Genomic DNA, 15,236 nt, shown 5'->3' on the forward strand with positions numbered 1-15,236 from the left:
TGTGGTTGGGCGTATACAGAAAGGGGTCTGGCACATAGCAGGTGTTTATTAAATTATTATTAAAATTATTATTATTACATTCTTTGTGTTTTCCTCAGGTTTTGCATAGAGTGAGCATCACTTGGACAAATCCTTTGGATTAAAAAAAGATCTACTAAGTGAGGGGGAAAAAACAGGCTGCCAGAGTCTCAGCGGGGGCTTGGGGCGTGGCCAGAGGGGCGTGGTCTACGGGGGCAGGGCCACAACTGGAGGGCCAGGCTGTGGGGGCGGGGCCAGCACACGAGGACTGAGGGTGGGGGCGGGGTCCGGAGAAAGGGGCGGGGCCCGGGCTGGCGACGCATGCCCAGTGCGGTCCCCTTCACTGCCGCCGTCGCCGCGGCCACCGCCCACTCGGGGCTGGCCAGCGGCGGGCGGCCGGGGCGCGGAGAAGGGCCTGGCTGGGCGAGCGCACGGCCATGGCCCCGTGGCTGCAGCTCTGCTCCGTCTTCTTTACGGTCAACGCCTGCCTCAACGGCTCGCAGCTGGCTGTGGCAGCTGGCGGGTCCGGCCGCGCGCGGGGCGCCGACACCTGTGGCTGGAGGGTAAGGCGAGGGCGGCGGTTTTCTTGCCGTCGCCAACTCGCGGGGGACGCAGCGCGCACAGGTGCTCGCGGGGAGGCGAGCCCGCGCCAACCTGTCTGCTCTTCGCGGGGTCCGCGTCCGACCCGGGTCCCACTCCTCCCGCGCATCCTCCTGGTTTCCCTCCCCGGGCGCGTGTCCTCCGGCCCTGGCCGAGATGAAAGCGGCTGCCCGACCCCGGCTTTGTGTTGCTAATGAGGTGCGGCCGCCGGCCGGGGTCCCATTTAGAGGGCGGGCGTGAGGGGCGGCGGGGCTGGGCCGGGCGCCCCACCCTTTGTTCTTGGCCCGGGACCTCCTTCGCCCCAGGGCTGCGTGTCCCGGGCTGGGATCCCCCGAGCCACCTGGACCGGGTTGCGCTTTGGAGAGGGAAGGGGGTATTCTCCCGGACTTCCAGTCCAAAACCCTGCCAAGGCCCGGGCGGCCGGAGAGGGGACTTGGAGCACCGGGGAGGGATGCGCCCCGCTCTCCTGGTAGCTTTGTTCCTCCTCGCCTGGGGCCGTCACCCCACTCTTACCCCTCCTCTGACTCCGGGACCTCCTGAGAAACTTCGCCTCCCGGTTCAGCCCTTCGTCTTGTGAAGGTCTGGCGGCTTATATCCTCCTTCCCTGCTTCGAGTTGAGGATATTTTTCCGCCAAAGGGCCGCGTGGGTGTCACCTGGGTGAGGTGCCTGAGACGAGACTGGAGAGGTGCCCAGAGTTTCGCCGTGTGCATTGAGCCGTCTCCCTGGAACCGAGCGCTCCTTTGACACTGTCTGGGCGATGGGCGCGGGTCATTGCCATTCCCCTCTCAGCTTCCCGGCTCCCTACCTGGGCTTCTGGCCTTGGGCGGCCCCAGAACCCGGAGATTATGTCCGTCTGCCCCGAGTCTCCCACCGAGGCCAGGGTGGGCCCGGCGTCAGGGCACTCACGGCCTTAAGCCTTGTGGAGAAAACGCAGGCTTTGCACTCAGGGAGCAGGGACATGACCTTGGCTCTGCTCCTGGGGAGCCATGAGCCTCAATTTCTTCATATGAAAAATGGGATGAAATGAGAATTTCCTTAGTATTGCTGGGCTGAGGGATAGGTATGGAGTGGTTTGCTTAGGCCAACGTTGACTCAACCTCTTCTGGGTGGCTCTAAACAGCCTCAGCACAGTCAAAACCTAGGACATAACACTCCCTTCCTTAGGCACACAGGCTGGTGCCTCCAAGCTCACTTGCCCCACAGTCCCAAGAAATGTGGTGCAGAAAACCAGGTGTGAGACAGACAGCTGGGATGTCTTCAGACTCAATAGCTAAGCTACGGAGACAGCTATGACCCCTGCTCTGCCTCCGCCTCCGGCCCCCCCCCCCCCCCGCCCCATTAGGCTCTGTCATTCCTTCCTAGTCGAGTAAAGCGTCACATTTTCTTACTCTGTTCCATTTTAGTAAAACATCACTGCTCTTGTTTTATTGTTTAAAAAAATTTTAGTAGCTAGCAAGTTTCCTCAAGGTTAATCTCATGTTGACTTACGGATCCTACTAGAATTTTGGATTTAGACTCTTGTTGGCTTTTGAATGACTACAGTATCACAGGCGTTTTATTCTGAGTGTTCATGTGATGGCATAGGTAAATCAGTCCGATTCACTGTTTTGCTGCAGTTGCCAAGGTGGCTTCTTATGCCACTGTACAAAACTCGTGAAGTTTTAATACTGTGGGGTATGGTAGTGCCCCGACGGAGCCAGGCTGGTGATTTTCTTCTACCTGTGCGAGTGTGTTCTCCTCTCCCAAACCTGCACCCTCATAGAATGGTGGCTCTGTCCCAGTCACCTCACACTCATGCTGACCTTTTCTGCACCACAACCCCTAGTTGGGGGTGACTTTTCTCAGCTGCTCCTGCCTTGACCCCACCAATCCTTTCCTTGGGTCATCCTCATTCCCCTCCTGGACGATCGTAGAGGCCTCTGGGCCATGTTCCAGATTCCAGGCTCATCCAGGCTGATACATGGTTCCTTCTCTCCTGGATTTGCTGCTTGGTGGATTTCATGGACCCAGTTTCCCCACATGCTTTGCCTTCCCACCCTTTCCAGCCTCACCCCCTACCCCTCTCATCCTACCCCTCTCATCCTGCTCCTAACTCCGGATGGATGCCCTCTGTGCTTCAAGACATGCTTTTCCCTCCTCCCAGGATGCCTTTTCCTCCCTTGAGAATTCCTTGCCTAGCTTAAGACTCAGTTTAGGTGGTACCCCCTCAGAGAAGCCCTCCTGAATGCCATGCCCCTTGCTTTGCCTTCTCCTGCAGGTCCTTCCGCTTTAGTCTCATCAGACTGCTTTGTCAGTATTTGTTCACTTCTATGTCTTCAGACTAGTTTCTTTAGCCAGACACTGAACCTCATCTTGGTGGCCTCAGAGCCCTGTAAATATTGGCTGAACCAAATTAGACCCTGCTGCCTTCCTGCTAAATCCTGTATTTCCTGATAGATTTTAAGAAGTAGAGGCAAAGATCAGGGCATCAAGGTCCGTTGTCTTTGCAGCAGGCCTTTGCACATGCTGTTCCTGCCTGTGTTCCTTTACTTTACACCTCTGCAGCTTCCCTTCTCGGCCCTAGCATCACTTCTGCAAAAAAATGTCCCTGTCCACACCTCCCTAGGTCATGTCTTCTAGAAGTTGCTCTGTCAGGGAGTCGGCTAGGAAGTACTGGTACACAGTGACTAGAGTATTTGATTCATGTTTGGGTCCCCTACCAAATAATAGGTACTTAGTCCATAGATGTTGGCCTCAGCTCTAAGGTTGCTTACAGTGGGGCTGTAGGAACATAAAAGGATAAGGGTCGACTATATGTGATGCAAATCAGAGGAGGCTTTCTGTGGACCTGGGCCATACTCAGAACCTGAGAGGGGGCAGCAAGGTGCAGCACCAAGTCCTGAGAAACCGGATTTGGGTGCTGGAGCAGAGCTGAGCAAATGACCCCCTTGATCTCCAGGGAACATTTGTTTCAGGAACCCTTGCCCTTGCAGGAATGTGTATTTTTGCAAGACTTGCAAGGTGAGTGCAGCCAGCCAACCCTCTGCAGCCCTGCTAACAGACCCTTCAGGGCTGCTCCCAGAGGAGCCACGGGCTGGCCTGGTTTAAGTGGTCAGGTTTCACAACCTCCCCATTATTAGTGGGGCAATTAAGAGGCTGATACCATCTTGAACACAGGTCAGTGTTTTAGAAATGAGTCGTGGGCACACTTCCTCAACTACTTAAAAAAAATTCTCTTAGGGTCCTTGCCAGGTAAGGTTGCTCTTTGAGTAATAAATACTGTGTTCGCAAAGAAGTTATGATTTGTAAAACCTCCAGAGGGACCGCCATCCTCATTTACACGGGCTCTTGCTTCTAGAGAGTGGAATGGTTTTGTTTGCAACTAGAAGCAAGTTTGGTTCATAACTTTAATTGTGTCAGTAAGTTCTCCCTCCCCTTGTCTTGCTGGTCTAGAAGCCTTTTTATGGAACAAGGAGTTAGGAATCTACTCCCACAGGTTTGTATTTAGTGGCTTTTCCTGCAGTGGGGGAGTAGGGAACATTTCTTGCCTCCTTACCTAAACAGGGTATACCTTCTCTGGTCTATTATCCCTGGAACACAATTCCTACTCCCCCTGCAAGAAAACACTACTCCTTCAGGAATTCGGGAAGCCAGGATGCTGGCATCATCTTTACAATGAAATGCAAGTTTCCCATTTAAGGCAAATACTTCATCGCAAAAGGTAGGAAGGAATAGGGTGGTACTTGGAAAAGAGAAGTTCCAGCTGGTTAAAATTTAGGTTCCTGATAAAAGTCCAATCCAAGAATTATCCTTGGCTGTGGGCCCAGGCATGTTTATTTGATTCTGAACTGGATGCATTTTCATTCACTTGCAGCTCATGGCTCCCAAGCCCACATCTGGTCTGCCTATCCTATGGCCATGTTGTCCATGTTACAGATGCTCTTGTGTCTGTTACAGAATTCTTGGTTAAAAAATTACTCAGTCCTGGTTGATACATTTTTTAGAGAGACGTTTTTATAAGCAGTGCAAAGCTTTCTTCCAGCCTGTTTTGCCTAGTTAATTGGGAACTCTTCCGGCCCATGTCCATCTTTCTTGAGCAGCCCTCCCTTCTCTCCCCACCCCCACCCATCCACCCAACCCCAAGCCCCTGCAGTGCCTGGGACATTGTGCTAGTTATTAACTTGGGCATACAGCTCGGTGACCAGGAGAGCAGCAGTTAACTTTTTCTCCAAGTGACACCCCGGGCCTTCCAGTATCAGAATTGCCTCAGGAGCTTGTTAAAATGCAGATTGAAAGCTAATGGGATCAGAGTGAGAGTGAGGTGGAGCCCAGGAATTGGCATTTTAACAAGTTCTTTTGAGGATACTCATGCTGTAACCAGGATGAGACCTATTGTTTCAGGGGACAGGGGTCCCATAATCCAGAGAAGGGGAGAACACACATTCTAAACATTTAAAATCAGAGTTTGGCTTTAAATTATGTCACTGGCCTTAGAGAAGAATGTGAAGACTTTCTCAGAGCCCTGACCAATAAAAGGGGTCAGGCTGGGTGGGGAGTGTGAGGACGGGAGGAGCAGGGAAGCGGGGCGGGGGGGGAGAAGCTAATTTGGATGGGTGCCTCTGGCCTGGGGCAGATGAGGAGGCCTGGAGTGAAGAGGACTTGACACTTCCCCTGAGTTCCTCCCTAGAACAGCTAGGTTTGTCTGAAAACAGTCTCAGGAAGGAGTAGCACAGGATCCAAATCAGATTCTCGGCAGTTCAAATCTTACAATTTCCCAACAAAGGAAAGAACTGCTAATGCTTTTAAGTATTTTTCATGCTTCATTTGGCCTAAAACATGTTTTTTTTTTTCTTTTTTAAAGCTTTCAAGGCTTTTTCCTCTTCTGTCCCTGAACTTTTTATATACTGTGCCCCAGCAGATGTCTGTTCCTGCTGGGGCTACCCCATCAACAATTTTATTGTCCTCCTTCATTCCCCACTGCCTCTTTTTTTGAGACGGAGTTTCGCTCTGGTGCCCAGGCTGGAGTGCAGTAGCATGATCTCAGCTCGCTGCAATATCCGCCTCCCGGGTTTAAGTAATTCTCCTGCCTCAGCCCCCCGAGTGGTTGGGATTACAGGCGTCCACCACCACACCCAGCTAATTTTTGTATTTTTAGTAGAGGCGAGGTTGCTCCATGTTGGCCAGGCTGGTCTCGAACTCCTGATCTTAGATGATCTGTCCACCTTGGCCTCCCAAAGTGCTGGGATTACAGGCGTGAGCCACCGTGCCTGGCCCCCCATTGCCTCTTCAGCCTGCTTCTGATGGATGGGTTTTTAGGCTTCTAGAAGCTTGAGCCTCCACCCTTGATGTGTAAGAATCTGGGGTGAGGGGGGGGCTCAGGTATCTCCAGGAGCTTGACAGGTTGAGAGGTGCAGTGGCCTTAGAGCAGACCTCTCTCTTGCCACCCTGCCCTGGCAGCCAGACCTTTTCCATTTCCCATCTACCCCCAAATTTGGAGAGCTGCCGCCCTCAGTCAGCCGGGGGGCTGTCTGTGCTGGAGCTACAGGCCCCATCTCCAGCCAGCCAGACTTGCCCAGCCAGTGGGAGGCATTGTCCTCCTGGGCAGTGTTTGTCTTGGCTGCTTGGATGTTCTGAATGGGCCTGACACACGATTAGGTGACTGATGGCCTCTGAAACACATTGTCTCCTCCGGGGCCCACAGCCTTTGAAGCTCTTCCCAGTGGGAAGTAAAGAGACTATTTGCTCTATTAAAATGCCTTGGTATTTCCTCTGTTTAACCACAGGCCACTTCCCCTCTGCCACTCTAAACCCGGCAGGGCCACCGGCTGATTGAAAAGACACAAGCCCTCAAGTGATCACATCCTATTGAAACAGATAGTCTTACTGCAGATTAAAGCTAGGGCCAGTCTTGAAGAAACAAATCCAAGGGGGGAATCTTTGAGATGGCTCCTTATCTTGCTCAGAATTGTCTGTTGAACAGAATTCACACTTGAAGTCCTGAATGCAAAAATGTAAATGTGTCTTAAAAAAAAAAAAAAAAAAAAAGAAGAGATATCAACATTGTAAATTAAGTCAGTGTGTGTTTTATCTATATATGGCAGGTTAAAGCAATCCAATCAACAATTTCTCATTGTGTGAGTTGGAAACCCTTTGGTGTCTGGGAAGGGCATGATGTCTGTTCATAGAAAACCACACCCTGCTGCTTTCTCTATTTGCAGATTCTACCTGTTCAGTCATATGCTGAGAAATCCAAGTAAGAAAGAAGTCTGTAGCTTAACTAATACCAAGAATATCTCTGGGGAGACTCATTCATCCTTTCCCAAACAATATATTAAAAGAAGGCTTTTAATTAATAACACCAGGCAGGAAACTAAAAATTGAACAATTTAACAAATTACCTACATAACAAAAACTCCATTTGTACCCTGTTTTTGTGAAGTGGCCTAAAAAACGAATAACTAGTTTCTAATAGAGACTGTTAACATTGATGTTTGCAACTCCATTGTTCAAAGTATCCATGATAAAAATGGATTCCCTTTTCTTTGGTTCCTTGTTTGGAAATGTTGGGGGAAGGTGGATGTAGCTAATTAAGGCTACAACATTTAAAGGGGGGACTTAATAGGTACCAGCTGTCCTCAACAAATCACTGGGTGGACGACAAAATAAAGATGTGATGTGAACACACATGTAATTCTCTTCTAAAACGGAAATGGGCTCATAAATTTTCTGATTTAATAGTGTAAATGAAAACTACCTCTACTGTGCTTATTTAAGAAGCATTCATTTTATGGTAAAACTAATGCTAAAATGTCTTATTTGCATATGGCTGGTACCTTAAGACTTGAAAGGGCAGTAGATGGCAAGTATTATTGGAAGCTTAGTAAATTGTAGTTTTATTGTACCTTTCTTCATTCCAAACCTGATCTAATAGACATTAATCATGAGGCTTTTCATTAAAACTACTACATGGTAGGGAAGCATGCTTGAACGTACCAGAAAAGCCATATAAAATTCAAGTATCAACTTTGAAAATGGAATGGAAATTGGTAGCATTAATTAAAATGTTTGGATGGATATTTACATTTCACACATTAAATGAATACTTCATATGAATCCTTTTGAAATCGTATTTTGAAATACGATTTGAAATCCTTTTGAAATTGTATTTAAGGGATTAGGCCTTAAATACAACTATTTTTCAGATGTAAAAAGTACTGTATTGCCTTCAAAACTAGGAGTTTTTCCAAGTGTTCTGTTTGGTCATTTTTGTAGATCTTTTCCCCCCATTGAATAGTAACCCTTTAAAAAATGCTGGCAGTGTCCCCAGACTTCTGTGCTGCGATGGACTGTTTTACTCGAGAGTGGGAGGGTTAATGGGATAAAGGGAGACCTTCCTTGGAACGAAGAGATGTGTTTTCCTGAGATAGGCCACATGGTTTAGAAACCCTTTCCCTGTGATTTTATTCTGTCTGGGTGATTTCTGGTTTCTCCTCTCCCAAAACGGCCCCCTTTTATCTGAGGAAAATGCAGTGCAGTACAGACCAAATGTAGCAGCAGTCCGCCGCCTGAGCGTGGTCTCTGTTGAGTGACGGTTTATGGCCCCTTCCTCTGGCGTGTGCACATTTGCTGTGGGTGGAGCACAGGCACTCACACGGTTAGGATTTATTGTAACTGCTCAGTATCTGAAGCTCAAAAAGAGTTACTTGGAGTGAGGAGGCAGGAGACGCTTTTTTTGAGCAGCCACCCTGTGTTAAGTTGTGGGACCAGGCCCCCTTCCACAGTGGCTGCCTGTCTGGGCCAGGAGCAAGACAAAGGAGTAGGGGCCTGGACAACAGGGAAATTCAGAAAGAGATTCTGGGGCCACAGTACCGAGGATTCCCCGTCCTCTCTCCACACTTCCCTACTCATTCCAGAGAAATATGAACAAGCTTCTGCTGCTCCTCATCCTAGAACTGCCCCCGTGAAAAGCAGTTTGTTGACATTCAGCTGCCTGAGGCCCTGCTTGAGGCCACCTTAGAACTCTGGCTTTTTAGCCCATGTCTCAGTTGGTTCCCAGTATCTCTGGCTTCTTGCTCTGCCTCAGTTTCCCCTGCTTTGGAGGAGGCCCCCTTTTCTCTGTGAGGCTTCTCCATACCACTCTTAGCTTTCCCATGTGCCACAAAGCCTGGCCGACCCCATCATCCCTCCAGATTTCATGAGAACGTGTCCAAACATTGCAGTGATGCATTGAGAAACAAACAAATTTGATGTGTTTATAAAGAAGAAATTGAATTTCAGTGGTTCGTGGGAGGCTTAGATGAAGAAGACAGGTCTTACCAAAGGGACTTTGAGCAGGGCCTGACCAGTGAGTGGACCCAGGCGCTGGGGAGACAGTTTGGGCAGAAAGTAAGATGTGGGCAAAGCTGGAGAAGGGGGCTTATTGGTGGGGGGATGGTAAGTTTGAAGATATAGGTACTAGATAACAGGGCACCTTGAAGTTTGCCTGTGTGTGTTCTGTCAGAAGTGGTGAGGCTTGGAAGATTTCTCCAACAGGTGAACGGCTTGATAAGAGGGATACTCAGTGGCCATTCATTCATTGAGTGAATATTGGTGCATTCTGTGTGTTAGGTCTGATTTCTAGAGCTTAGATTTTATTTTATTTCCAGAGACAGGGTCTCTGTCGCCCAGGCTGGAGTGCAGCAGTGGCGTGATCATAGCTTATTGCAGTCTTGAACTCCTAGGCTTAGGCAATTCTCCTCCCTCAGCCTCCTGAGTAGCTGGGATGACAGGCACATGCCACCAAGCCTGGCTAATTTTTTACATTTTTTGTAGAGATGGGGTTTTATTATGTTGCCCAGGCTGGTCTTGAATTCCTGGCCTCAAGCAATCTGCCCACTTGGGTTTACAGACGTGAGCCACCATGCCTGGCCAGAGCTTAGGTTTTGGTAGGGGAGACAAATAGGATAATGAAATATCAGACCTGACCATGCTGTTTCCAGTAGCAACTTGCTGCTCACCGTCCTCTTTTCTTCACTTTTTCTCTGCAGAACTTTTCACCGTGGAACATACATAGTATTTTCTTTGTCCATCCTTCTTCCCCATTGCAGTGTCAGCTCCATGTGGGTGAGGCCTTTACCTGTTTTGTTCCCTTCTGCATCACGAGAACAGTGCCTGGCACAGAGTAGGTTCTCCATACATGTTTCTTAAATGACTAAGCACTCTACGGGAAATTAAAATGAGGCAATAAGAGCAATGGGTGTTTGCAAGTAGACACTCTCCAATGGCCACTCTGAGGAGGTGACATGTCAGTCAAGCAACTGTAATAAAAAGTTCCTCTGGGCAAGGAGTGGTGGCTCACACCTGTAATCCCAGCATTTTGGGAGGCCAAGGCGGGCGGATCACCTGAGGTCAGGAGTTCAAGACCAGTCTGGCCAACATGGTGAAACCCCGTCTCTACTAAAAATACATAAATTAGCTGGGTATGGTGATGTGCACCTCTAATCCTAGCTACTCAGGAGACTGAGGCTGGAGAATCACTTGAACCCAGAAGGCGGAGGTTGCAGTGAGCCAAGATCGTGCCATTGTACTCCAGCCTGGGCAACACAGCGAGACTCCATCTCAAAAAAAAAAAAATTTCCCTGAAATTGCTTTCTTAACATTGGCTAATCACGTGGCAGTTAGTGCTGAGAGTAGCATAAAAAATATGCTTAATTTATTCATTCACACCACAGTTATTGGCACTCCTGCCAGGGGCCACATACTGGTTAGAGGCTGGGCTTCAAGCCAGGTTCCCACTCATGACAAGGAGAGTGTGGGCTGGTGTTGTGTGGGAACCACACCTGGCCAAGTGTCTGTTGCTTGAGGGGGTTGCTTGGACTGTCCACTTTACCCTGCACTGTGAATGAGAAAAATGTGAAAAGTTACTGCTAAGCACTAACTAAGCATCCTGGTTTTGGACTTTCTGAAATGATGTGAACGGAACAAATCTCACTCCCTGGCAGCAGCCCTCAGTTTGTATGAAACTTTGTCTTCTTAACAGAGGTGCAGGTCTCGTTTTTGTTTGCTTCGTTCCCGTCTGGTGGTGAATGCGTTTCATTTTCTGAAGCCACTTGAAGGTCTGTCCATAATCAGAGGTGCTCTTTGCCTTCTTTCCGGGGCTGCGGATTTGCCGGCCAGCTGTGGAAATGAGTTTTTGCCCGGCTTTGATTTTCATGCCTTGCCTCCCCGTGGGAGGAACTAGATATTTCTGATCTTACCTCTGCTCATATTCAGATCCAGCCAAGCAATCAGTGACTTCCCGGGCTTTTTTGTGGGAGACTGTGGGAAAAGTCCTGGTTGGCTGGCTATGAATTAATGAAATCCTTAGAAGGCTTCACTAAAGATAGCTCCTGTGGCTTACAAAAAAAAAATGGCATTGCCTTTTTAATTTGAGAAGGACGTCATGGAGTTTTACCAAAATTAAGCAGAAAAAATGTAACATCTGGTTGTGCTGGCGGAAGACTGCTTCAGGGCCTCTGGAGCTATGAGTTCCCAGTGCTGGCATGCCCAAGGTGACTGTCACCGGCCCCTATAGTGCTGCTATGGACAGGCCGCCTCTCATTGTTCTCCTCCTTGGGTTTTGAAGTCATTGAGAGACAAATTCTACCTCCCACATCTTTTCACTTGAGCACATTTCCCATCTACTGAGCTTTCTTCTTTTACTTAAAGGGTCACACATTTGAAAAAGTACAGAGTTTTCGAGTTGATCAAGACTAGTGTAATCATTGCTTTTATTTCATTAAAAAAGGATGGGGGTGGATAATGGGGGCAGCAGGCCAGCGAACTTTTAAAGAGTTCTAAAAAGGAGAGGGAGAATGGTAAATTGCTGGAGAAGAGTTTTAGGGAAAGGCATATAGGAGATTTTAAATGGATTTATGACGTGTGTGTGTGTGTGTGTGTGTGTGTGTGTATATAAATATATATATTTTTTGAGACAAGGTCTTACTCTGTCACCCAGGCTGAAGTGCAGTCATGCAATTATAGCTCATTGCAGCCTTGAACTCCTGGGCTCCAGCAATCCTCCTGGCCCAGTCTCCTGAGTAGCAGGGACCGCAGGCATGTGCCGCCAAGCTTGGCTATTTTTTTACATTTTTTTTGTTAAGACAGAGTTTCACTGTGTTACTCAGGCTAGTCTCAAACTCCTGGCCTCAAGCAGTCCTCCTGCCTTGGCCTCCCAAAGTGCTGGGATTACAGACATGAGCCACCATGCCCTGCCTAGGGCATACGTTTTCTGAAACGATACAGGAAGATGAAGTTGTTGCCATCCCTACCCCCCAACCCCTCAAGCAGGCAGCTAGTCACCTGTACAAAATACAGGTATATATAATGTATAAAATGTAAATATAAATGTATATAGTGTGTAAAATGTATGTATATAATATATAAAATACAGTCACCTGTATATTAGAGTCCCTTACAGCCCCACATGGGCATTCCCCATTATTGTGCTCTTTCTCCCATCCTTTGTATTCTGAAAATTTTCGAACCTGTAGAGGAATTGAAATAACAGTAAAATGAACACCCATTTCCCCTTTGTCTAAAGTTACCAATTCATAACGTTTTGCTACACTTACCTCACTTGTCCTTTTAATGTCATTCATAATTTCTTTCTGCATCACATTCTAGGGGGCAGAGAAGGGTCACTCATTGCTTTTTGATGTCCTGTCTCTTTAGCCTCCTTTGATACAGAACAGTTCCTCTACCTATTTTTTGGTCCTTTATAGCCTACACATTCTGAAGAGTCAAGGCCACTTGTGTACACAATTTGGATTTTTGATTGTTTCCTCATGAATAGGTTCAAATATTTTGACAAGACCCCTCTAAAGGTGATATTGTGACTTTGTTGGATTTTACATATCAACTGGTAACAAATGTAGATGCAGTTTTAGCAATAAGAAAAATGTGTTTTTTTCTGTGTGAAATTGTTGTATTTAGAGATCTATGCTAATGGTAGTACCCAGTTTAGTCTTGTGTTATTTGTCTTTTTAAAAATGCAGTGTTTCACATTAAGCCTTCCCTTTTACTTTATTGAGAGTCTAAGGAAGTGCAGGGTGTCATTTGTGCTATCCTGTAATAAACTTTTTCCTTAAAGATTATTTGAAATCAACCACGCTCTCTCAAAATTAGGAGTGCTATTTCTCAAGAATGCTCAAGGCTTTTGCTATTCATATGGGCTCGTTGCAGTTATAGATGTTGCCCTCAGAGACAGGGAATGAGTTCCTATTAAAGACCTGTGTTTGGCCGGGGCAGGTTTACGGTTGACTGCTTCCTCACACCAAAATTCAGCCATTTCTTTCCTTTGTGCTAAGAAAACATTGAACTTTATTTTCAGTAAAGTCTACTTTACTAAAAACGTATCCTCCAAGTCAGTTTCTAGCCTTTTAGTTCTGTGATTGCATGTTACCTACATTATTTTATTATAGTCCCTTACAGACGGTCTCATTAGTTTAACTTGAATTATTATCTTCTACCTAATTACATGGCTTTTGTTTCTTTCATTTTACCCCACTCCAGATTTAAGGGCCGAGACATGTAAAGTTAATATTGGTCATTTTTTAAAGTAAGTTAAAATGTCAAAAAGCGACAAGTTGTTATTCTTACAGGGTACCAGGGAAACAACAGAGACAAAACCTCCATCTTTTATTCATAAGTCCAGAGAGACTACGAGGGCGCAGGCAGGCCTGTGTGCTGGGCGTTTGTTCAGCTTTCAGGACTGGGCCTCCTCCCCTGCTGGCCATGAAATGTCATGCCGAGATGTAATAGTGGGACATTCAGCATCCAGAGAATGGTCCGCAGAGATTCAACTTTGCTTTTCATTTTCTTTTCTGGCACCAAGTCCACAGTCTCCTCTGTGGCCTGACAGTGAAAGGCCAGAAAGCAGCGATTTAGATGCTGGCAGGAATGGTGTGCAGCCTCTGCCCAGCGGGCTGGAGCTCCTGGGCTGGAATGCATGCTGGACACAAAGGTCGGGTGAGGCTATGCTTTGGTGGGGGGCGGGGGGCAGCTTGCCTTTGCTTGGTCTCCTTTGCTCTGGTCACAGCCGAGAGAGTTCTCGTTTCTTTGGCTATGCTACCTTTACTTTTGTGGAAGAGGGAGTGCAAGGTGCTTTTGATTTCAGAAATCACTCAGGGTTAACCATTTTTGTGTAGAAGGAGGCACTGAGGGCATAGTGCTGAGGCTGTGCAGCTCCCCAGGCTCTGACATTTCCTTTGGATGAAGAAAACGTAGGCAGCATTAGCTAAACAAGCCTAGACTTTGATTTAGAGCAGTGAATTTTGATTGGGGGAATTTGGGGAATTTCTTTTTTTTTTTTTTGTTTTGAGACAGGGTCTCTATCAACCAGGCTTGAGTGCAGTGGTGTGATCACAGCTTACTGCAGCCTTAACCTTGATGTGGGGAATTTCTGGAGACATTTTTGGTTGTCACAACTGGGGTAGGCTGCTCCTGGCAGTCAATGGGAAGGGCTCAGGGATGTTGCTAAACATCTTGAAATGCACAAGTCAGTCCTCCATGACAAAGAATTACCTGGCCTAAAATGTAAATAGCGCTGAGACTGAGAAACCCTGATTTAGGGGTCCCATCTTAGTATTTTGATTTCTCAGCCCTCTTAGCCTCATAACACTTTTCAGCTTCCTATCTGTTTAACAGAAGCTGCTGATTCTATAAATTTGCACTCAGGATGAATTTCCATGAAACTCTCCAAGACATATGATTAAACTATTGTGGTGCTCCTTGAAGATATGCCCTGAATGCAACTACTATTTTAAATGCAAAAGACAATTTTTTGCCATAATTTGATCAAAATAGCATAACCTGTGCCTCTGTTTTTGTTACTCACTGATGGTCTGTAGATAACATTACATTTTTTCAGCATGAAACCCAACACTTCAAATCCCTAAAGCAGTCTCAAATTTATGGTTAATAAAAGCATTTATTGTACTGGATGTCATCTGTTATATCACTCTGGGGCTAGAAACTGGCAAGCAGTGGACAGGAAATATTTTCATTTCAAATCGCTTCAATCTTATGGTCTAGGGGCAAAAGTGTCTGATTTCAGGAAAGCTGCAGTGAATAGCATAGTAATGAATGCATTTTTAGTTGATTAAGCAGGCATTCTCTCCCTTTCAAACAATCTTCCCTCTTTGGCTTGGAGGGGCTAAATAAACATGTGATATTAAATGATAGCATTTCTTGTGTTGGCCATGCCTTTTCTTTGATCATCTTAAACTTTTCAAAGTGTTTTCCAGGAATCCTCAGCAGAGCAGGAGCAAGCCATAGGAGAATGGCTAAACTCAAGTTTTGGCCCCCTTCGTAATTGTTTACTTTCTGAGCAAAGGAGGTTTTCTGAGAAGATGCTGACTCTTCTGAATTCCTCTTTAAAAATGGAATTTGGTACCTCACCCTTGGGATCATGAATTTAGGAGGAAAAAATATTTTGAGTTTTTGTTTGTTTTCAAAAAGTCTGCAATTTTATTGTAATTTGAGTCCCAATCTCTCACATCCATCAAGTAAATAGGGTGAGGAGAGTTCCATCCAGAGGAAATCTGGTGAGGCGATGACATATCCGGGACAGTGTACCTTTCCTCCTGACTGCCCAGCCTTTGAACGTGTTACCTAAGTC

At 46.9% G+C, this 15,236-nt stretch overlaps 1 protein-coding gene across 2 annotated transcripts in view; it reads left to right on the top strand.

Moving 5' to 3' along the window:
• The first annotated feature begins 336 nt into the window (after positions 1-336).
• IL17RD (interleukin 17 receptor D) overlaps positions 337-15,236 on the top strand; it is a 76,024-nt gene continuing 61,124 nt past the window's right edge. The window contains exon 1 of one of the 2 annotated variants that reach the window (XM_054479680.2): positions 337-581. In XM_054479680.2, coding sequence (XP_054335655.1) covers positions 456-581 — 126 coding nt within the window. In that variant the 5' untranslated portion in view covers positions 337-455. Of the gene's footprint in view, positions 817-15,236 lie in introns of both variants that reach the window. The other variant, XM_063661048.1, reaches the window with a different exon arrangement.

This window comes from Pongo pygmaeus, chromosome 2, assembly GCF_028885625.2.
Source record: "Pongo pygmaeus isolate AG05252 chromosome 2, NHGRI_mPonPyg2-v2.0_pri, whole genome shotgun sequence".
Lineage (NCBI taxonomy): Eukaryota > Metazoa > Chordata > Mammalia > Primates > Hominidae > Pongo > Pongo pygmaeus.